General features: G+C 50.0%; 1 protein-coding gene across 1 annotated transcript in view; it reads left to right on the top strand.

Moving 5' to 3' along the window:
- Positions 1–24,155, top strand: part of SLX4 (SLX4 structure-specific endonuclease subunit) — a 42,608-nt gene extending 18,453 nt beyond the window's left edge. The window contains exons 11-17 of the mRNA XM_032970492.2: positions 1,181–1,321; positions 2,832–3,004; positions 3,600–5,667; positions 6,645–6,861; positions 9,879–9,984; positions 14,698–15,036; positions 15,419–24,155. Coding sequence (XP_032826383.2) covers positions 1,181–1,321; positions 2,832–3,004; positions 3,600–5,667; positions 6,645–6,861; positions 9,879–9,984; positions 14,698–15,036; positions 15,419–15,875 — 3,501 coding nt within the window. The 3' untranslated portion in view covers positions 15,876–24,155. The remainder of the gene's footprint in view (positions 1–1,180; positions 1,322–2,831; positions 3,005–3,599; positions 5,668–6,644; positions 6,862–9,878; positions 9,985–14,697; positions 15,037–15,418) is intronic.
- The last annotated feature ends 503 nt before the right edge of the window (positions 24,156–24,658 follow it).

The following is a 24,658-nucleotide window of genomic DNA, read 5'->3' as shown; positions in this document are numbered from 1 at the left end:
ATGTAATACTCCACTTTGAATTGTCGGTCATTCAAATAATTACGCTTAAATATTAACTTAATCATGTAATATATATTGAATACGTGTGAAGTAGTGTAAAGGAGAGTTTTGGAACGTTTGACCACTTTTTTTTTTAACCTGGTAGAATAAAAAACCATGGCCCTAGAGAAAACTGCAGCACACGAGCGGCTAGAACTCGAATTACACACACAAGCAAGTCATCAACTTACTAGCTTTTACTACCTCTTGTGGGCCCCCACTTACGGTCCAAACGGCCAAGAGTGTGTCGGTCGGGTCACGCCGTGACGTCGTGCCAGCTAATACGGCTTTTCCCCCGAGGGGTCAATACTAAACAATATGTGCCGTCTGCTCATTCATTTATGCATTCTGTGGACCTCGGCGTGTCGCCCTGACTTTAATCGTGCGCTACAATGAAACGGCGGCGCTCGCAAGAGCCCGGGAGGGGGGGAGCTTGCGCGTTGAAGTGACCGGGAGTGGGTCTGTTCCCTCCTGTGGACTTCAAGTGTCCTCAGAAAGATGACGGCAAAATACAACACCTGGTGTCCAATCCGAATGGGCTCCCCCGGGGACGCCGCCGCGCATGATGACACATCGAGCCGCGAACCCCGCGAGTTCAACACTTTTCCTTTTTTCTCCCTGTTCGGACAAGTTTTAGTTCAAAAACATAAAACTCAAACCGACGTTTGGGAAAGTACTCGAACCATCTCCAACAAATCGACCACCGGTGGCTCTCACTGGCTCCCACTGACTCACTGGCTTCCACTGGCTCCCACTAGCTCTCACTAGTCTTTACTGGCTTTGACTAGCTCCCACTGTATCTCTCTCGCTCCCACTGGCTCCCATTAGCTCCCACTGTCACTGGCTCACACTGACTCCCATTTTTGCTGGCTCCCGCAACCAAGGAGATATTGGTAAATGTCATTGTCATGCCCCTCCCCCCCCATCGACTCAAAAAGCTAAGAGATTACGAGAGGAGGAAATTAAGTACCTTCTGGGGAGACTGCACTACTTTGTGGGAAAACGAAAGCATTTATCCGCCGTAGGATCGTGTAACGAATGCCACAGTGTCATTTGAAATGTGGCTCGAGTGGCGATCGATATCCATGAACGAGTGACGTGCGTTTCGTGCGTGTGATGTCTGTGCTGGTGTGTGTGGCAGGCCGCCAGGCTGGTGGCTGATCTGGCGGAGATGGTGAACAACCCCCACATGAGCGACGTGCAGCTGCAGGTGGACACGGGGGAGCTGGCATACGCACACATGTTCATGCTCTACGCTCGTTGCCCTGCGCTAATGCAGCAGGTGCGTGTGTGTGTGTACCTGTGTGTGTGTGCTCATGTGGGGAGTGGGTGTGTGTGTACCTGTGTGTACCTGTGTGTGTACTCATGTGGGGAGTGGGTGTGTGTGTGTGTGTGTACCTGTGTGTGTACTCATGTGGGGAGTGGGTGCGTGTGTGTGTGTACCTGTGTGTGTGCTCATGTGGGGAGTGGGTGTGTGTGTACCTGTGTGTGTGTGCTCATGTGGGGAGTGGGTGCGTGTGTGTGTGTACCTGTGTGTGTGCTTATGTGGGGAGTGGGTGCGTGTGTGTGTGTACCTGTGTGTGTGCTTATGTGGGGAGTGGGTGTGTGTGTACCTGTGTGTGTGTGCTCATGTGGGGAGTGGGTGCGTGTGTGTGTGTGTACCTGTGTGTGTGTGCTCATGTGGGGAGTGGGTGCGCGTGTGTGTGTGTACCTGTGTGTGTGAACATGTGGGGAGTGGGTGCGTGTGTGTGTGTACCTGTGTGTGTACTCATGTGGGGAGTGGGTGTGTGTGTGTGTACCTGTGTGTGTGTGCTCATGTGGGGAGTGGGTGTGTGTGTGTACCTGTGTGTGTGCTCATGTGGGGAGTGGGTGCGTGTGTGTGTGTGTACCTGTGTGTGTCTCATGTGGGGAGTGTGTGTGTGTGTGTGTGCTCATGTGGGGAGTGGGCGCGTGTGTGTGTGTGTGTACCTGTGTGTGTGGGGAGCGGTAGTGTAGCGGTTAGCGCGCTGCGCTATGAACCTGGCGACCCGGGTTCGATTCCCGCTCACGGCCAACACCAGTGACGATTATCTGAACCGGTACCGGGCCTCCCCTAGGTCGACTCAGCCTCAAATGAGTACCTGGTGCGGTGTGTAAACATCGCCACTAGGGAGACAAAGGCGGTCGGGCGTGGTGCTGGCCTCCCACCCCCTCGTGTACCGTTCCGGCCTTCATAGGTGCTCGCTAACAGCACTTGCCCCTACAGTCTGTTAAGGCTATACAGGGGATCTTTGTCTTTTTATCTTTGTGTGCTCATGTGGGGAGTGGGTGCGTGTGTGTGTGTGTACCTGTGTGTGTGTGCTCATGTGGGGAGTGGGTGCGTGTGTGTGTGTGTACCTGTGTGTGTGTGCTCATGTGGGGGGCAGTAGCTATGAACCCGGCGACTCGAGTTCAATTTCTGCTCACGGCCAACACCAGTGACGATTATTTGAACCGGTCCTCCCTTAGGTCGACTCAGCCTCAAATGAGTACCTGGTGCGGTGTGTAAACATCGCCACTGGGGAGACAAAGGCGGTCGGGTGTGGTGCTGGCCACCCACCCCCTCGTGTGCCGTTCCGGCCTCCATAGGTTCTCGCTAACAACACTATAGTCTAAAGTATTTATGGGCGGTGGTGGGGGGGGGGGAGATATTTGACTTTGTTAACGTGTGTGATTTTCACGCGATCGCTTGGATCATCTGTCGGCATGCCGGCACACAGCGGTGGGCCACGAGGCTCTTTTTTGTTGGGGGGGGGGGGGGGGGCGGTGTGCAGGTGTTCACGGAGGGCTTCGACGCCGTTTGTGAGCGCGGGGAGGCCCAGGGCCGGCGTGTGATCGTGCACGACGCCTCGCTGGACGCCGTGCTCGCCCTGCTGCACTTCGTGTACACGGGGAGCCTGCACGTGGCGCCCAGCGCGCTGTCAGAGACGCGCTCGCTCGCCAACAGGTATTCTCCCGCGGGAACGACACGCCGAGGGCGCCCGTTGGTTCGCGTCAGATCCCGCTGTTGGCTCCCGTCGGCTTGCGTTGCCTCCCATTGGATGGCGATGGCCCCCCCCATTGGTTTCTGCCGGCTCCCAATGGCTCCCATTGGTTCCCACCAGATCGCATTGGTTGCTGTTGCCTCTTGCTGGCTCTCATCGGCTCGCATCGGCTTCCATTGGTTTCTTCTGGGTCCTACTGGCTCCTGTTGACCCATGCTGGCTCCTACCAGCTCCCCATTGGTTCCTGCTGGACCCATCGGCTGCCGCAAGCTCCCTTTGGCCCCCGCTTTTGATCCCGCTGTTAAATTATACTTGCGCGTAATTAACCGCCAATACATTTAATCGACACTTAATATCAGTGTATTTTAAGACGTATGTTTTTGTTTTTTAAATAACAATGTGTTTATCATGGTAGCCTTTCTGGCTTAACCCGGATCTCAGAGAGGTGTTCCTGTAGTAGTAGTAGTAAATAACAATAATAATTATCACGCCACTTGCCCCCACACGGTGCACGAAGCTTCATGCGGGGCTCGTTGCGTTGCGCGTGCCGAGCTGCAGGTACGAGCTGAGCGACCTGCTTAGCGCATCGCCGCCCGTCAGCGGAGGCGGCGCATCGCCGCCCGTCAGCGGAGGCGGCGCGTCGCCTCGGCCGTCGTACTCGGGGGCGGCGCGGGAGGGCGACGCGGCCATACGGGAGCTGCTGCGCTCGCTCTGGGAGCACGAGGAAGAGGAGGAGGAGGAGGACGGCGGAAGGGACGGGGAGCCCGTCAAGGCGCGCAGGCACGACGGCGACGACGGCGACGACGGCGATGGCGGCGGCGGCGGCGACGACAACGACGACGGTATCGGCGACAGCGACCTGGACGAGGTGTACGAGTTCGTGGCCACGCAGCGGCGTGAGCGCGGCCGCCGCCGCGGCTCGGCCGACGCGGCGAGCGAACGGCTCGGCTCCAACAGCGACGGCGCGAGCGGTCTCGACAGCGAGGAGGAGGAGGAGGAGGAGGCGGCGGCTGCGGCGTACGTCAAGGATAGAGTGTCGGACGCGAGCGCCGCTCGGTCGCCCCGCGCCGACGACACCTCCGCCGGCAGCTCAAGCGAGGCGGGGACGGTGGCCGTGGCGGCGGTCGCGTCGGCCTCGTCGGGCCCCGACGACTCGTACGAGCGGATGTTTACGGAAGAAGACGCGAGCGGCGGGTACGTGGAGCCGTCGCCGGTGACGCCGTACGCTCACAGGCCTCTGCCGCGAGCGACCGATGTTTGCGAGCGGGCCTCTACGCGGCCTCGCCCCGGGACGCTCGGCGAGGGTTGCGACGACCCCTCGTCGCGCTCCCCCTACCGGTTCGGCCCCGCCGCGTCAAGTCCGTTCAGAATGAAAAAACGCTCGGAGGGTCGGCAGCGGCCGACGCTCGGCGTCGGCCCCCATCTGCGATGTTCGCTCGGCGAGGCTGAGCGCTCTCACTTTGATCGCTCGCCCGTCGCTCGCCATCCATCGCCCGCCTCGGTACCGCCTTCGCCGCAACATCCGTCGCCCGTGAGGCAGTCGCCCGGAGTAGCCGTTCCACATCCGGTAACGCCTCCGTGCTTGAAAGCGCTTTCACCAGGTTCCCCCGCTCTACTCACGGCGCCGTCCGCAAGCGACGCTGTGCCGACGAGCTCGCCCCACGCAACAACCAACCACCCGTCCCCCGGGCGCGCCGGCCGGTCCATTTCCAGGGCTCTGCGCAAGCAACGGCGCCATCTCGCGAGCGAGTTTGATGCTCTGCTGTGCGCCGGCGGCGAGGGCGGGCCGGTTCGTACTCGAGCGGACGGAGGCGGTGCCGCCACCCTGGAGCCGTCGTCAAAATTTCACGCAACATCCTCCATCGGCGCTTCCGTGTCGGAGACGTCGGTGAACTTGCGGCTGTCCACCGACAGCGAGATTGGCAGCGGCGAGGTCTCCTGGCTGATCCCTGGTACGCCCGGAGCGGCTTCCAGGTCCTGCGGCATTCAGACGTTGCAGTCGTGCCTCCTCCCCGGCGCTCGCGGGGCGTCCTCCCCCGGCCCCGACCACGGGCGCAGCCACGCGCTCATCGATCTGACGCTTTCCCCGCGCGAGGGCAACAGCTGTGCCTCGTTGTTCAGCGGGGGGAGCTCGGCGAGAGACTCGGGGGGCGCCCGCCGTCGAGATGAGGGGGCGGGCGCCGCTCCCTGCCCGAGCCCAGACGCCGATGATGCGCTCGAGTCGGCCGTCATCGTGTTGGACGACTCCCTTGAGAGGAGCCCCACGGGCGAATTCCTTCCGCCCACACTGCCCGCGCCGGTCCGAGACCACCGCGTCATCAGCCTCGGGCCGGGCTCTCCGGAGCGTTGCTCGCTTGGGGACGTCCCGCGTCCGGGCTCGCGCGACCTCGGCACGGGGCGTGCGCGTGTGTCCGCGTCCGCGGCGGGCGACTCGGGCGGAGAACTGTCGGGTCGTTCCCCCGCCACGCCGGACGAGCTGCCGCAGCGGACGCCCCAGCGTGACGGCGCGACGCTGCCCGCCAGTTCGGCAGCCTCCCCTTGGCAGTCGGGGTGCTTTGCCCGCATGGAGCTGAGCCTCAGAGAGCGGCTACTGAGCAGGCTCGCGGCTCCAAGCTTTCACACCCAGGTGAGCGGAAGTTGAACCTCTTTGATTTCTGGTGATACCGACCCACTGAATTGAAGTTGAATGAATCGTGGGGTGTTAATGTCTTGACATGGCTGTGAGAATTGTTACATTGACGGTGATGATAATTGGCGGCGTTCAACGCTTGTATACCTGACCCAGTTCTAAACATAATTAGATTGTTCTGATGCTGACGTAAATAGGCACTGCATCCAATTAGCATGGTTGGCTACATACATTGTGAAAGAAGTTCAACATAAATTTTGATTTAAAGCTTTCGTGACTGCAGTAATTCATATTCTTAGCTCTTTCGGTAAAGTCACGTTGAAGGGAAACAATAAAATAATAAAATGTATATAAAACAATAAAAATTCTCACGACGTTTCGACCATACATATATTAAACTGGAGCTGGGCTATCCGATCATTTAAGTCAGGGGTGGGGAACCTTTTTTCTGCCAAGGTCCATTTGGATATTTATAACATCATTCGCAGGCCATACAAAATGATCAACTTAAAGATTAGCCTGTTATGTTTGGTAAAACATTTAATTAACTCACCCCTAATGTGATGGGCTGGAACTGCTTCTCTTTGGCGAGGTGTGTGATGATGTTATCTGGTATTGACGATGATGTTGCTACTCGCAACTGCTTTTCCAGGTTTTGCTCCTAGATTTATTTAATTTCGAGTCCCGCCTGCGGTTGCCTTGGCAGGGCCAGAGACCAAATGATTTCGCGGGCCGGACGTTCCCCACCCCTGATTTAAGCAATTGATTACTCTTCCGCTTATCAACTAATTGAATAACACGACGGAAAAAGATAGAAAAAGCCTCTCCTCTGTAAGCTGCGTCCACCACTGGAGACGGTGGAAGGGTCGGCGGGGGGGGGGGTGGGCGGTGACATCGTCGCGACCCTTCCTCGTCACCCTGGCGTAGCTCTTTTGAATGAAACGTCGACGACGGACGGCGCGGTGCCGCTGCAGGAGGACGACGAGGATCGTCTCGCGCGGACGCAGTGCGCCGCCGCCGCCGCCGCCGCCGCTGATGGCGGCACCGCCGCCGCCGGGGAGGAACCCGCCGCGTCGCCGCCCGCCCCAGACGTCGCCTTCGACAGCTGGAACCCCGGGGAGGAGCAGCTGTGTGGCCTGGGCCTCGGCTCGCCCGACTCGCCCGACTCGCTCGCTGGGGTCACCACCCCAGGTGCGCAGGGCGTTCCATGAGTCGTGCGTGTGATTTGTGAGCGCTTGTGCATTTGTTTGTAAATGCGGGGAGCGGTGGTGCAGCGGTTAGCGCCGCTGCGCTACGAACCCAGCGACCTGGGTTCGATTACCGCTCAAGGCCCACACTGGTGACGACCATGTGAACTCGTCCTGGGCCTCCCCTAGGTCGACTCGGCCTCAAATGATTACCTGGTGCGGTGTGTAAACATCGGCACTCGAGAGACAAAGGCAGTCGGGTGTGGTACTGGCCACCCACCCCCTCGTGTACCATGCTGGCCTTCATAGGTGCTGCTCGCTAACATAGGTGCTCGCAAACAGCACTTGCCCCAACAGTCCGTTAAGACTATATGGGGAATCTTTGTATTTGTACATACGGTATCTGTGTATGTACTTGAACGTATGTGTGTATATTTTCACGTGTAAGTATTTTCATATGTGTATGTATTTGTATGGGAAAGTGTCCAGATGTGGTCACAGTCCGATTATCGGTGAGCTCCTCCAGCAGGCGAGGCTGTGTTAGCTGTGTCATGTAGCCTGCATGCTCGGATCACCGCATGCCCAAGCAGCTTCTGTTTGAGTGGATGGAAGGGCCTAAACTTGCCCATGCCAGGTACCAGTGGTGTCAAGATCGGCCTGTGTAGTAGAGGAGGATTGGTTGTATAATGACCATGGAATCAGAAAATCTGAGATGGGTTATATTTTCTCCATCTCTATCATGTTTTCCCCAATCCATTTATAATATAACTAGCTTTACTACCCGGCTTCGCCCGGGACTTGGATTCACCACGCCCGGCCGCCTTTGTCTCCCCAGTGGCGATGTTCACACACCACAGGGGAGACCTAGGGGAGGCCCAGGAGGCCCAGGACCGGTTCAAATAAGAGCGGGAATCGAACTCGGGTCGCCGAATTCATAGCGCAGCGTGCGAACCACTACACTACAATGCGTTACGCTTCCACATGCGCGGCTCACGGGTCACATGACATATTTGACGTCACAGCTCACTTGCCGTGCAAAAGAAATATGCATTATTGAGCTCCCCCCCCCCCCCCAAAAAAAATACAAAAGTGTATTTTTATAATTTTTGCATGGTGTACAGTCTGGAAAGTACCCACATGGCAAATTTTAAGTTTGTTGCATGTCGGGAAGTACACTAAACATTTTGAACAGACACATATTCACAACTTTGTCTTTTATATATATGGAGATATGGTATAATTATACCATCATATCAATACTATTGGAAACCCAGTTTAATCACAGGTGGCTAGATGGATTCGAACCTAGGAAAACGAATAATAGTTATTATTATCTACTGAGTCCAAATATTCCTTTTTCAGGAGGATCCTGTATTAGGATATTAGGCCAATTATTTTTTTAGCTAGGGGAGTAAATTTTAGAACCTTGAATAAACCCATGCAGAACAGGGAAAACATGCACAACGCCTCACAGAAAGCCGCCCAAGTCAGGAATCAAACCCGGGTACATTTTGCTTTGAGGTGCTCGGAAATGGAATTTGGGCCCTGCGCCACTTAGCCGTCTCCTACAAGTATAAGCTATTTGTTTGAATTGAGGACCACCTGTCATTGCAGATTGTTCAACACTCAACCCCTGTCCCCAGGCCTGCCTGTAGTGGATGCATGCCCGCATTCAGCAGCTGATATTTTTATTTGTGTCCTCTCTTTGATAGGGCACAATGCAACAGAGCCCTCGTTGCGATAATAAATTGACATCGGTTCGCAAAATAAGCACAGTCCTTCTGCTGTCAGGTGCAACTGTGTTTTTCTTTTGCTTACGAGGTGGCCGTGTGATTTAGAGGGATACTATTCATGTTTTCAGACCAAGCGTCGTCTTGGGTGTTCTTGTTTTGAGCCAGGGATCACTTCTCACGATTGTACATATTTATTGTGCTCGCGAGTTTGAGAGTCTCTGCTCAGACCTTGGTCACTGATGATTTTTGCATCTTTTTTTCTCGAATTATCTTGCAGTTGTACTCTGTTGTCATACAATCAGATGAAGAAATGTATTTTTGGAGCAGTGCATCATCCCTTGTTAGAGAACTGCATCTGGAAGCTCATATCAAAGGTCTGCTGTTAGATCCATTCAGTTTCCCTTTATCCACCGTGAAGAGTGGCTGCGCTTTAACATGCACCTGGCTATCGAGTTGTCACATGACAGTCAAACCGAAATGTTTGATTATTAGAGCTGAAATTTGCTACATTAAAGTGAAAACCCAACTTTAACATTATGGTTTTGTTCAGGCATTGCGGATGACTGGGCCGAGACCGACCGTCCACTCACTGCACTTGAGAACACAAATGTATCCGCGGCCAGCTGCACAGAATCAAAACCCAGGATCTCGGCGGTGATGGCCCAATACTCTGAGCCTCCCGAGTTACCCGGCCACCTCATTGTTGTGTGTCTGGATGGTTCAGGGGTCACTAATGAATTTGGTGTCACAAAAAAAAGGCAATGACTTTGTGTTCCATTTTCGCTTAGTTCGCCCAGATGTGGATTGATGCACATCAATCGGATAAAAAAAAAAACCTATGCCTCTTAGAAATATCATTATCAGGATTAAAGGAAAACAAGACTTAATACGATGGGATTTTTTTCATGCAGTCATTAGGTTACCGTGGCTGACATAATATCGGTACATCCATCACTGAGCATGACCAGGAATCTAGCTTAAGTTGCCGCGTTTATAGGGCAATACTACTGCACCACCAATAGGTGCACGGGAGTTGTCTGAGTCTCGCAGTGTTTAGCGAAGGCGAACCTTTCTGTTTTACATCTTCCCCAGATAGTTAAACATCAACGTCACTGGTATGCAAACTGCACGAGTATATCCTGGATTGAAAAGTTTCTTCTCGGGCTAATGACAGGCACATTTGCCCGTACACGCACACAGACAGCACAGTAAACTTTTGTCTTGATTGTCAGTGGCCCTTCTGTAACGAGAACCTTTTTGGGAACGTTGTGCCCGTGAAAACCCACAGTCCACGAGGCGAGGGGCGCTGGCAGGCAGCTCCAAGCGGGGTCGGCCACCCCAATGCCCTACTACTCCGACATGGAGACGCCCCACCTCAAAAAGGAGTTGAACAGGTGAGACACGCGGGGTCCTTTTCGCCGCTCTGCGTAATGTTCTGGATCGGCGATGATAATGGTATCGTGTGGCCAATCTTTTCCTTTCACAAGGCTGCCGATGTCAGTGCAGAGCACCAGCTACAATTTCACATTCAGGTGGAGAAGCCAGATAACCGCGTCAGGAGCAGCGGAGCAGTGTATCGCTGTGATGTCTCCTCCGTATTTGTGGATCGGGGGGGTCATTGCGTCGTTATACGTTGCACGGTCTGTTCTGGATGACCGCAGTTGCCCGCTGGACAGTTTTCAATTTGACATTTGTGCATCGGGTACCCGCATCTGCCATGGTTTGTGCAGATGCGAATTACGGTGGACCATGATCTTCGTGGAAGATCATACCCAGGGATCTTCTGCGTTGGGTCTTTTCACATGGGGGTTTGTTTGTTTGTGAGTGTGGCCAATGAAGAGCAAATATTTAGAAATTCAGTTCTCGGTGATTTAGCCATTCAATTGCATTGTCTGAGAGTTGGTGAATTTCTGTACATGTCAGCGCTTTCCAATCTTTCTGGACCTGTGGGCCACTGTCAACCCTCAATAAAAAAAGTGCAGTCCACCACGCGGCAATAAAATGTTAATGACTCATTAAGCACTGTAAATTGTTTTAGAAAATCTAGTAGCATCTGAAACAGTTCCACAGACCACTTCCCCCACAGCCTTGCGGAGCACCGTTGGTCTGCGGACCATAGGTTGGGAACCACTGCCCTTGATAAAATAATATATAAGCACAGCTCTGCGTCTCCGCATATTAGTCATTGACCGATGGGCTTTTCAGACCAATATAATCCGCCAGTATTGGTTTAAGCAGGCAAACTCTGGACCCTCTTAGATCGTCTGGGTCTCGTCAGAGCCATTGGTCTGCAAAGTGTTTCGCTTTGATATGCTTCACAACTGTGCATGATGAGTGTGTATACGGTAATGTTCTCGAGACATTCCCTAAATGCCAATTAGAGTGTGCATCAGGCTCACCGGTTGGGATTTTAAGTCAGAATGATTGATCGCGAGCACATGGTTCATGGCGGTTAGCACATCTGCATGATAACCGCGTGAGTATATTGCAAGGCCGTAGCCATGGAGTCAACATTGGGGGGGACCAAATCTTCCAGGGGGTCTGGGGGTCCCCCCCCCAGAAAAAAAGTCTTAATTTGAAAACGAATTTCCTGCCAATTCCCACCTAAAATATAAAAAAAAATAACTAACACATAGGATGGACTTTATTTTACAATAATGTCTAATAGTGTTGTATTACATTGCTCTGTAATGGCAAAGATTAGGGATTAATAAAGTACAACCATAACCACAATCATATAAACAGAAATCTATTTTATAGCAATATATTGGGGGGGACATTTTGAGCATATTTGAATATTGGGGGGGGATGCGTCCCCCCCCAATATATATTATAATTACGGCCTTGGTATATTGCATTACCTAAATGAGTTTAAAGTCCTCTGTAGCATTGAGAGATTTGGTAGGAACACCCATGAATCTAAACTCTCAATGGCAAACCGATTGTTCACGTTTGGTTTGATTAACGAGGTGAGAAGTCATGAGATCAGGATAGTCTTCATTTGCAAGAGTGACACGGGTAACTAAAATGACAAAAGCAATACAAGAAATAAAAGTACGACGAGAAGAATCTAGAAAGCAGAAGCTGAAACAACCAAATCGAAATGGTAGAAAAAGCAACCCGCATTTCTAGATGAAATAAAAAACACTTGCACGAAACTAAATCACAATTATATCGAGTACATTCCCCATGATGAAAGCGAGGTTGGAAGAAAATACTTACAAATAAACCATTCGTAGGCCAATTGAGTTACAGAAAAATTAAAAAAGGATTCGGGCCGATTAATGCACGAATTTGTCAACAAGCTACTCTGCAGTGAGCGCAAGACAGACGGACGGCAGGGCATGTATACCTGCCAACCCCTTATCAGTGCCTACCTTATTACACACAAATTCAGACCTTATTGGTCACCCCGTGCCCTTATAAATCTCAACGTTCATCCTACAAAGTCCCATCACAAGGGAGAAACACAAACAAATCGAATTAGTTTTTTACCTGTATTGAAACGGCTTGATACCGTATGGACCTGAAAACTCAATTTCCCTGCACAACATGGGTGGGGAATGTTCGGCCCGCGGGCCGTATGAGGCCCGCAAAATCTTTTAGTCTGGCCCTGCCAAGGCAACCGTAGGCGGGACTCGAAATTCAATAAATCTAGGGGCAAACCTGGAAAAGCAGTTGCGAGTAGCAGCAACATCGTCAATACCGGCTAACATCATCACCACGCCTCGCCAAAGAGCAGCAGTTCCAGCCCATCGCATTAGGGGGTGAGTTAATTAAATGTTTGACCAAATATAACAGGCTAATTTTTTAGTTGATAATTTTGCATGGCCCGCGAATAATGTTATAAATATCCAAATGGCCCATGGCAGAAAAACAGGTTCCCCACCCCTGCTGTACAAGAACACGGGGTAAAACCGTATGGGTTGACAGGTATGGGCATGGGCCCAAGGACGCTGAGTGCAGACAGTGGCCGCCCACATTTGACTGGGGTGCAGAGTGCGTCGGCTGGGACCGAATGGAGAAAATGTATTCGTTGTCCTCAATTGGTTTGATATGATGTAGACTGTCAGCAGCTTTTAACAGCATTTCCTAACGAAACAGCCCTTTTCAGTCATCGTTTCCCGAAGTCCAAGAGCAATATTCTTCTCAACGATTTTGAACTAAATGTCACGGGGAGAGGTCGCGAGAGGCACGAGTTTGACCGATAACGCCCCGCGGAACAATTCTCTCCAAAACGAGCGCTGGGTAATTACTGCGCGTGTGTGTGTGTGTGAAGTGTGAGGTGTTAGCGAGCACCTCCTATGCAGCACTTGCCCCAAAAATATGTTAAAGGCTGCATGGGGGCGGGTCTTTGTTTTTGTACGAGATGTGCTGCTGTTTGCATTGCCCCCTCAGGCAAGCGGTCTGCAAGACCTTCGTGTTGTATAATAAAGACGATGACATTGTCGGGCAATGTGAGCTCACTCGGTGATGCGTAGATCGCCCTGAGAGGGTTGATCCCATCGCGTAGCCGGCGCAAGCCGAGATTTGCTGTGGAAGGACCTCGAAAACATGAAGGCAAACGCTCAAGAGTGCGTAGCTCGACCATGAGCGCTGCCGTGGAGCGACATAAATAGCGTGAGATATATACCAAGGGCACGTTAATGTCCTCTTCATTTGTTTTTTTTATCCGAGAGTAGTTTGTCTTGTTTCATCGTCAAAAGCCACATCCTGACATCGTACACTCTAGCCGAGAATAAGTAAAGTAAAAAAAAAGAAAATAGTTTTCAACGTAGGCTTTCTCGACCAATTTTGTGATTCAGGAATTAAGCTTCTTTTCGTTCAGATCGCGGAGATACGTTCAGATCGCGGAGATATGTTCAGATCGCGAAGATATGTAAATTTCCAACCATAAAAATATGCAGTTGTAAAGAAATCCTATTTTTACCACCACTAAATATATTCACCTTATTATTAAACTCTTCTGGCCAGCAATCAACTCTTAATGATTAAACTGGTTCATCTGCATGGCTGTGCTGATGATGTCATGGCACCTACTTAACACCTGATGATGCTGTATGCAATCTCCAGAAAAACGTCGTGCAAATTTGTCGAAAATATTGCTTGCTTTTTCAACATTCTTCCTCTGGGTTAGCCGACAACCTGACTTATTTCATTGGCCGCCGGGTGTTGTCAGATAGACGTTACACCTCCATGAGAAACTTAATTGTGAATCGGAAAAAATAAGCGTTACGATTTACGGCTTCGGTGGTTCTCTCCGCTGCAAAAGACATCGCTATTATCGGTGGACTCCCACTCAGTTACACGACGTCAAGTGCAACGGGTTCTCGGCTCGCACGCGCGTGGGGTGGTACACATTTCCTCCCTGCGGTTCTGAGCTGATGGAGTAAATTCCTCTTTCACCACGGTGCAGGTGAGCACAGCCACAGTTGACTTTTCAAATAAGTGGTGCTCATTTTTATTGACCCCTGGGGAGATGATGGTGATGGCGGTCCGAGTCGTCCGAGTCGACCGGGATTTGGACTCGCAACCTTCCTGTTGCGTTTTGCACACCCCGCATTTCCACCTGGCCGGAGACAGTTACACGCCGATTGATTTATCTTGCTGAAAGTTTATCATGTGTGGAGTGCAGCACCCAGTTTCTAGCTCAATGTACTGAAGCAGTCGGGGCCCATTGGCGATCCAGCACACTCAATGGATGCACTCCTGTCACTCGGTCCTTGGCGGTCGCTCGCCTCTCTGGTGGTCGTTGTCGTGAGCTTCACCCGTTGTTTTGAGCACTCGGTCTACCGGGACCGGCTGTGTCGCCTCACCCACACTCCGTTCAACCACCACACCACAGGTCACAACGCTTCTCTTTCCACTTCTTACCTCGCGCCGCTCCACTTTGGAATTCCCTCCCATCGTCTCTTTCCCCCACCCCCCCAAGCTCTTACAATAATAACGCGCTCTGATTTCGTACACAATCAACAATGCTTTTTGTCGCCGGCCGCTTGGCGTCATTGTGCTTTTGGTCCTGTGCTCGGCAAGCGTGATGTTTTTGTTTTTAAGAATTAGACTTTTTTTGTTTGTTATTGAATCAAACGCCTTTTTCGTTTCATCAGGTTTGGCGTACGCGCGCTGCCCAAGCGCAAGATGGTGCTAAAGCTCAAGGAAATCTACCACTACACACACCCGGACCGGGACCCCAACCTAGACCCTGGGGATCGGCGGACCGGCACGGCGGCGGCGGTGGTGGCGGCACAGAAGAGGCCGCGGGGGAAAGGTCGCCCGCCGCGCTCGGGGCGGCCCGCGCCCACGCTCCCCCGCCCTCCGATGGGGGGCAGCACCAGCGACGAGGTGGCCGCGACGTCCGACACGGAGCGGCAGCTCCAGAACCGGTCGCAGGAGAGCACGAGGTCGTCACGCGCGTCCTCATCGCACACGGGCGAGGACTCGGACAGGTGAGGTCACATTCGCACAGGCCGAGGGGGTGCGCCGGGAAACGTTTCACGTGGTTGCAACGGTCGCCTAGTGGCCAGAGTAGCCGCCGCTCGACTCGTCTGCTTAAGTTCGACAGTTCTGTTCGCATCGCCGCCGCGACGGAGCTGCGACAGGGCAGTTGTCCTAGTGCCGCATCTGCCGTCGAAAGCGGATGTTTAAAGACCCGTTGAGTTGCGGTGTCACAGTTCATTGAAGGTACCATTGTCAAAAAACACGTTTTCACATTGCGAGCAATGGCCTATCAGCTAGTAAACAACACTTTGGTTTTGCTCATTTGAGAAAAAAAAAATCTGAAAGAAAACTAATGAACACCAAAAAACGTTCTCGTGAAATTGACCGCAGCTCTGGCAGGGAGGAATTCGCAGACCCCACGTTTTTCCTGGAGGAGGGCAGTGGCGGTGCAGACGACGACGACGAGGAAGACGGCGGCGGGACGGCCGCCCAGCATGCCCTGCGCGCCGAGGAGAGGGAGGCGGCCGTTCTGGCATTCATCCGTTCGCGTCCCGAACTGCACCGCGCCATGCTCCTTTACCGGCCCTTCGAGCTGTCCGAGCTGCAGTGCCAGATGCGCCAGGCTGGCCTGCGCGTGCCGGCCGCCGCGCTGCTTGACATCCTCGACGCGCTCTGCGTGACGTTCACCGTGGCCAGGGCACGCCGCTCCAAGCAGTCAGGCCGGGCTAGGAGGGGCGGCAGAGGCGGCGGTGCCGGCCGTGGCAGCCCCGGGAAGCACGGCAAAAGGAAAGCCAGCGTCACGTCCCCCCGAAAGGCGAAAAGGAAAAAGAAGGATGCGCCGATTTGACCTCGGCTTTCCGCGTGGGTCTGTGGGTGAGAAGCTCCCAGCATGTGGAGCGGAACATCGCACAACATGCCCGAACAGCACAACCCAAAAAACGCATCGGAGAGCTGTGTAAGGCACAATCGTGGTGACCCTACGCAAGAGTAACGTTGAGGCTGTCGGTATATTTCAAAGCCGTGCCCACGTCATCACATCCCACGCCCAGTCGTTTGCCACTCGGTTTTTGAAAAATCTGCTGCGATATCATGGTGGATAATGCCCGGACTCTCCAGGTCTTTTGAGGCAAAAGTTGTGATGAATCATGTAGATCTGAGAAACTCCCAAACCTTCTGGCATTTGAGGTGGCCAGCAGATGGCGGTACAGCAAGCGTGTTGTGAACACGTCCCTGCAGATTTTAAGAGAGCTGTCCTTTCGTATGTGCGGGTGTTCTCCGGGCCTACAAAACAACCCAACGGTAGAATTGGCCATATGTTTGCAATCAAACGGGAGTCTTTCAGATTCAGTGGGTCATTCTATAAATAAATGACATTGTCATTGTTTTTTTTTCTCCAAATGGACCGCAGTGTATATTACCGGTCACTGTGCAGCCGTGTGAGAGTGAGACCGCTCGTGTGAAAACACCAAATTGTAGAACACCTCCAGCTGAGCATTGTACCGGCACTGGAAAAATGATTTAAAAGTAAATTGACGGCCTCGTCTGGAGTGAGCTGTGGCCCTCTGAAAGACTCATTATTTGATTGAAAACGTCTTAAAATAAAAACCCAATTCAGGACCATTGTGAAACAGAGTGCTGTGACTCAACGTGGCATTCCTTTGATAAATAAGTAATTATTATTAAATTAATCCTTAAGGATAATTATGGGGATTTATTTTCTCGTAATGTGTTCCGCTTGTGCTATCGGCGTGACGTAATGAGCCATAGAATCCATTCAGACCTCTCTCACAGGGCAGTGCATGCATGTTCTTTAAGACGCCTAAGTTATCCTTTGCGCAGTAGGAAGTCTATTTACCCCACACTCTTAAATGATTTGTACATGACAACCAATATTTAGTGCTTCTCAGAGCTGGAAGTTATCCAAATTAAGTTGTAAATATAAAAAAATGATAGTGTTTTTTATGCAGCCATTGGTGACTGAGCTGAGACTACCACCACCTTGCTACCCCTGAGAACCCAGTTTAATCACAGTTGACTGAAACAGATTGGTACCCGGGATCTCAGCGGTGCCAGCTCAGTGCACTGACCTCTGTGTCCTGCAGTCACTTGCCCTTTTATCTTGACTTGCCATAAACTCGGGAATACTTATATATAAACAAATGAAGCCATCATTATTTTGAACCTGAGCCAGCACAGTCTCCGAGAAACGACTGAAAAGCTTACAAAGCGTGTCATTGACGATTGAAAGGCAGCTGAGTATATGATTGCTGCTGGGTGGCAATTGAGTCTCAGCAGTTAACACCAAACTCGTTGACTTTGGGGGGGAGGGGGTGGGAGGGTGCTAATTTTAGGCTGAGTGAACCTGAGGGTGGCCATCATTGCTGAAGAAACTGATATGGAGCCCAAGTCAAACTGACGGTTTCAAAAGCACAAAAAATATATATTTAAATGTTGCGTCTTCATAGTTTTATTGGACAACATTGAAAAATTGGTCGCTCAAGTGACCTCTTGGTATTTTGTTTTTAATATAAAACAACATATGGAGGACGATCTCAGACGTAGATTTGCATCTTCCCCCTCTCTCCACATCGCCTCTTTAATCTGCGGATAAATGGCACCGAAATGCCGTCAACCTTTTTCTTCATGAATTGTGTTGAGATTTTGACAGATGCCCCGCACAGGATGTGAAAGCTGGCCTTGGAAAAAATAAATAAAGATGAAATATAAATGTCGCACGGGGAAAGAAAAAAAAAGACCCGACTAAACTTGTCGATCCTGCTGATAAAATGTGCGAGAGTGTTGTTGCGCTGGGGAGATCAATCTTGAAATGAGTGTGATGGCATTAACCAGTTTTTTTTTATATTCCATCATCAGCGCTGCCATGTAATCGGGTGTTTGTAAAGATACATGGGAGGCAATCAATCATCAATTTCAAACCAATGTTCTTCGTGTTGAAATGCCGTATGTTGATTGGCGTCTCCTTTGTTCAATATTTGTTTTTTTTTCCCAGAGTCTGGAAAAGTATTACCATTAACGAGTTGCACTATCTTTGGGGGGGGGAGGGGGTGGGTACATGAATGCTGACAAACGTACGGTAGTAAAATAGAGAGCAACCATCACGTTAATAGCATTTTAATGTCATTGTCTAACTATGTAACATTTTAAATATACAGAGAGCAAAATTAACCTTTTGAAATGAGTTTACATTTGGCGCGCATTCGATTCAGACTTTTAAACATTGGTTATTTTTCACACACCTCTTTCGTTGGCGAATAGCTTGCCGACACGCACGTACTTTTTACTGACTTACCGTTCCATTTTCAACGGTTTTAACTTAACTTGATTCCTGTGTGGTGGTCAAATCTTGTAATCAAAATTTAGTCCACTTCCTGTTGTCCAATTCATTCAAAATACTGCACGCGGTACTCAGATCCGGTGACAATGCGTGGCTCTATCAAAATCGGCATCAATTAATCAAGTAAAATTGCCTCCTTTCAAGCAATTAAAATTATTGTATGGACGGCTTATTCATTATATATTTTTTGTGTAGGTCAAAAACGTCGCGATCCCTAAACTGTGGAATCGGCTCGCACGAAGTTGTTAATACAACCGTTGTTTATTACATCCGTCAATAAATGAAGGTGGCGTCAAGCGGGAGACGTCCAAGAAGCTAGCCATTTTGTTTCTGTACCGAAGCCGCCTCTTAACTCCGACCACCTATTTATTTTTTGTACATAGCACAACTTTGTCCAAAGTTGGAATCCGGCTGTCACATGTGGGGTGAAGCACCAAGTTCCTAACTCACTGTGAGCCTTTAACATTTCATTATATGGGCGCCTTTAACATTAAACATTCGGGAGCCGTTAACATTTGGAGTCTATGGGACCCTTGAACATTAAGTCTATGGGAGCTTTTAACATTGAAGTCCATGGTAGCTTTTAACATTAAGTCTATGGGAGTACTATACTTCAAAGACATCCAACGTAAAGCAGTCGGTTTGATCGATGATTCGGCACCCACTAATTGACTCCCAATGGCTTTTCTCACCAGCGGTCAATTGTCTCTCTAATCACGCTTCTATCGCTACCCCACCATGGTCACCGTTCACCCGTGGACTTCTGCTGCTCAATTTCTCCGCCGACGGTTGAGGACTCCTGGTCTATCGGACTCTTTGTTCTCATCCGTGACACGTTGAACCACCACACTGCTGCAGATCACAACAACAACAACAACAACAGCAGCCGCCGCCGTTCGCCACTTAAGTGGCGTTGGCGTCACCACAGCGCCTGTGCAAGGCCAGTCCAGGTGTACTTTTGAGGCCACGTGAAGTGTCGAAGGGCCGCAGACAGGAGGAGGTCACAACAACACGCTCGCCCACTTGCCACGCAGCACTTCTCTTTCCGCTGCTTCCCGTGAACTGCTCTCCTTCGGAGTTCCCCTCCCTTTGACGTTGTTCGAGAAAGGTATTATTGTTCATTTCGAGTGTTGCTCACGTCTCTCGCTCTTTGTCCGAGGCACTTAATAATTTGCTTTGCACGTTCCCCTTTTTAGGCAACATTGATCGCAGCAAACCCGTGTTGTCTGGTTTTTTTGCTTTCACCCTCGGTTCAACGAGCCAACGTTGTTCAGCATGGCTTGTGATACACGTGGGCTTGAGTGGCCTCTTGAGATGTCCTTATTACTCTCCAAAGCGTGCCCTTTCGTTTCCCAGACAATTATGACTGATTTAATGAAAACTTTTAGACCATTGCCCTTTTATATATACACTATCCTACCGCAGCCTAGCAATTATTTCCCGGCGTTCTCTCTCTGCAGAGTGCCCTCATCGTCTCTGCCAGTGCTCATCTCGGTTTGGTCGGGGGTGGGTGTAGAGGGTGGTGGACAGGTCGAAGAGAAATCGACCAGAACTCGTGGTAGATGAACATGGGAAACCTGCTTGCATGTGGATAGTAAACGCAGTGCTTAATATCAACCACAATCGTCGGGAACGCTTTCGGGAAATGATTTGGCGCGTGCCCCCATATTAACCAAATTCAACATCCATTTCTACGTCGGAATTTAATTTGAAAAATTTTTTGGTAACTATTTTAGATTTTACCAGGTAAGGCCGACTGAGCTACGTAACTCTTTTTCAGAAGCGACCTGGCCACAAATGATAGCTCAACGAAGTGTGGAAATTAGCCAAATACTCTAAAAGCATATTTATGAATGTGGAGGGGAAAAAAAATCTGAGACCCTGGATAAAAATCCACGCGACCACGGGGAGAACATGCAAACTCCAAATATACATGGTCCTGATCGAACCCACGACCTCGTGAGGCTGATGTACTTGTATAATCCACTGCTGGATGAAGAGTGCCCCATATCGTCAGATTGTTATGTATAAAACAAAAAAATCATCATTTTTTCTGTGGTCAAGCAGTCATAATTACGAATGCGGCGACTTTGATTCACGCCATTGCGCACCGCTGCCAACGCGGTCCCCTGAATTCTTTGTTGTTCGTGTGAGACGCGAACGACCATTTAATGAGAAGAGAGCCAATATCGATTATCTTATTTTGTAAGCATTACCTTGATATTCGCAATGGTATAATTGTAGTTATTACATTGCATCCTTCAATGATGGACAATTCGTAGACATAATTGTTCGTGTGAGACACGAATTAGCATTTAATGAGAAGAGAGCCAATATCGATAATCTCATTTTGTAAGCAACACCTAGGTATTCGCAATGGTATAATTGTAGTTATTACATTGCATCCTTCAATGATGGCCCATTCGTAGACGTTGTAATGCCATTACTCCGGGACTGGGTAGCCTCCTGTGAATGACGACGATCACGTCCTGCCCACGAGGCATGTAACAATTCGCCCTTCACCCCCTGACCCCGGCGACCCCCAGTGATTCAAGAGGTCTCCATGATTCAAGCGTTTATTCCTTCATGTCTTGTATTTACCCTCCCCCCCCTCTCATTTGTTCTCTATCGCTAGTGGTAGTTTAGTTCAATCTCGTTAGCCTGACACGTACTATTATATTTTTGTAACAATTTTTTTTTAAAATTTTCAGCTATATAGCTCTTTTTATAGAAGCGACCTGGCCACAAATGATAGCTCAGCAAAGTGGCTCACCATGTGGGAATTTATCGCGGCCGAGTACTTTTAAACGTTACGATTCTAAATGTGGAGGGAAATCCGGAGGACCCGGAGAAATTAACTCGACCTCGAGAAGAGAGAGAGAGAGACACGCACACTCCAAATATACAGCAGCAGCAGGCGTCGGGGTCGGGATGGAACCGACGACCTCCTGTATACCAGGCGAGGTAGTTAACATCTCCTAGCCACCGTTATGATGATGATGAGAGAGAGACACGCACACTCCAAATATACAGCAGCAGCAGGCGTCGGGGTCGGGATGGAACCGACGACCTGTATACCAGGCGAGGTAGTTAACATCTAGCCACCGTGATGATGATGATAGAGAGACGCAAATCCAAATATGCAGCAGCAGCAGGCGTCGGGGTCGGGATCGAACCGACGACCTCCTGTATACCAGGCGAGGTAGTTAACATCTCGCCATCGTAAAACAACGCGGTTCCCGAGAGTGACCCGGCGAGCGTGAACAAATTAACCCCACGCGTGCCAGAGCGTCCGTTGAATTTAGTTTTTTTTTTATATTCGCTTGCAGTTGCTTGCTAAGTCAGGATACCCCACCCACAAAATGGATAATTGGTTAAAATATTGACGCATTTATTTCTCAAGGCGGCGGGGGCGGTGGATAACTCGTTTGAAACAAAAATCAATAAGGGTGGGGGGCGGGGTACAAGTAGCCAACAATGGTTGAGAATAATCACTGCTCTAGACTACGCATTAGGGGATAAACTTGGTTATTTATGCACAACGTCTGAACATTCATGGAGGCTTATTCTTGGTTCTTTCGGTAAAGTCACGTAGAAGGGAAACAATAAAAATAATAAAAATATAAAACAATACATTCATTTTGATTTAAAGCTTTCGTGACTGCAGTGATTCATATTCTCGGTTCTTTCGGTAAAGTCACGTTGAAGGGAAACAATAAAATAATAAAAAATATATAAAACAATAAAATTCTCACGACGTTTCGACTGCAACACAAGCAATCATCATCAGGTGTGAAAACCAACGGCAATAACATTTGATGATGACTGATGATGACTTTGTTTTGCAGTCGAAACGTGAGAATTTGATTGTTTTATATATTTTATTATTTTATTGTTTCCCTTCAACGTGACTTTACCGAAAGAACCGAGAATAATACATTTTTTTTATTTTCTTGCTGTGGTTTTCACACCTGATGATGATTGCTTGTGTTGCAGTCGAAACGTCGTGAGAATTTTATTGTTTTATATTTTTATTATTTTATTGTTTCCCTTCTACGTGGTGACTACCGAAAGAACTAAGAATATGAATCCCTGCGGTCACGAAAGCTTTAAATTAAAATTCATGGAGGCTGCCTGAAAGTCCTCTGGTAGTCGTCATGAATTCTGGGGTGGGGGGGGGCTGGCCCTAATCGTTTTTTTTAAAGCGATTTCCCTCAACATCTTTATAGCAACAGCAACATTGGCACACGTATATCGAATGTCAAGAACGAGACCCTTTCCAAATTGGTTATCAAACCAAACAGATGAACCGCCATGACAGGAAAAAAAAACACGATCACTGTGGAATAAAAAAATCGGCTCAAAAGAACACGGCTAATTGTTGCCAAGTTAAATGTTACGTTTAACACGTCGGCTTTCGCGACCAATACCATCCCTAATATATAGGTTGTACGCAGACTATAACGGGTACTAATATTTTATTGCACGCAAACAACAGGAGGTACAAGAGCAACGTGCATGCATAATGCACGTTGATAATTACCATATTAATAACCCAACGGGCAGTGTATACCCATTGTCATTTATATACATTCATTAATATCCCCCCCGCCGCCACTTCGCTCAAGAAGGGCTCACAAGCGATGCCATCACATCTAGCCCTCGATTTAAGGAACGAAACAGGAGGTTTTATACACAAATCTGGCTGTCGCCTGATGAAGCTATATATAATTACTGGCGAAACGTCGTACTCAGAGTGCAAATGTTGTGGATTTGCTCTCCAACACACCGGGTGTGCTGTACTAATGACGAATAGGCCACGTTCTGTTTACGTGACAAACCTTACTAGTTGGCTGTGTCGGGTGGTGTCGGGTTTAACGACACATTTATATATTTACGTGATCTAACCCCCCCAAAAAAATCCCCCTATATTATTAAATGTTACGACGAGCATTTTCAAACCATATTTATTCAGTCGTGATTTAAGCATTGACACTAAACGCCATATTTCTCGGGTTGGCAAGTAACAAAATACTGTCGCTTTTTGTCCTCTACCAAACATTTCTACGATAAATGCGTAAAGATTTCATGCTCTTCAGTTCTCACGACAATTTTACTCTCATGGCGAAGTGCATAGATAAAAAAACATAAAACTACTGATCGTCGCTCGGGACGTGTAACACTGAGGTCTCGTGAAGTTAACATGAGCAAAATAAAACTACGCTTTGAAAATACATATCTTTCGTAAATATCTGAAAGCATTAGACCTGTCTGCTCTTCGTGCTTTAGACTTCTCAAGCTTGGCGATGTTTGCCTTGCCTTTGTTGGCTTTGTGCCTCTCTGCACGTGGAGTGGTGGGGCAACGCTTAGGGCACCGCACCAACAACTAACCGGCGCCCTAAATTTCGAACACCATCGGCAAAGTGACGTTAGAACTGGATGTGATATCACTTTGCAATCACCAGCATGGTCACACAACCCCGAGACAACAGCGGGAGGGCCCTCGTACAGCAGGAAGTTGACTAGGGGACCGTCCATAAATGACGTCACGCGATTTTTGAGGATTTTTGACCCCCCCCATCGTCACACGGCGTCACAAAAAGTCAGACCCTTCCTCAAATATGACGTCACAAAGCTCTGCCCCCCCACCCCCCCAAAAAAAACACATGCTTCAAATCGTTTTAGACTATTGTCATTGTAGTGCGTATTTAATGTGGCGCTGCACTCTGATGTCGTAGGAGAAAACATTTATTAAAAAGTATATTTAATTAAGTGGAACGTGTTGTCTATATTTATTTAAAGTTGCGCATTTTGATGTGACGTCACATTTCTCAACCCCCCCCCCCCCTCGTCACATATCGTCACAAATGTCCGACCCCCCCCCCCCCCAGGTGCGTGACGTCATTTATCGACGGCCCCATAGGCCTGCAAATTATTATTATCATTACTACCCATGTGACCCAAGCGTCAAACATAACCCATTCCTGCGGAGGGAGCTGGTAGGAACGTTGGGTTGCTCGGTCAATGGCCAGGATCAACGGCGGCACCACGTGGTGTATTCCGCAAATATGCCCGACTGTGAGGGCGGGCACAAGCCGGCGTGAGTAGGTTAAACGTTGAGTTTTATAAGGGCACCACGGGGTGACCAGCCCCTCCCCACCCAGCCACACCCCACCCAGCCCCCAACCCAGCCCCACCCTCCCCACCCAGCCCCTCCCCACCCTCCCCACCCAGTCCCTCCCCACCCTCTCCTCCCCACCCTCCCCACCCTCCCC

The sequence above is a fragment of the Petromyzon marinus genome, chromosome 43 (assembly GCF_048934315.1).
Source record: "Petromyzon marinus isolate PM22_M1 ecotype Great Lakes invasive population chromosome 43, UKy_Petmar_22M1.pri1.0, whole genome shotgun sequence".
Taxonomy (NCBI): Eukaryota; Metazoa; Chordata; class Hyperoartia; order Petromyzontiformes; family Petromyzontidae; genus Petromyzon; species Petromyzon marinus.
The sequence above is the reverse complement of the archived record's forward strand: the minus strand, read 5'-3'. Positions and strand labels throughout refer to the sequence as shown.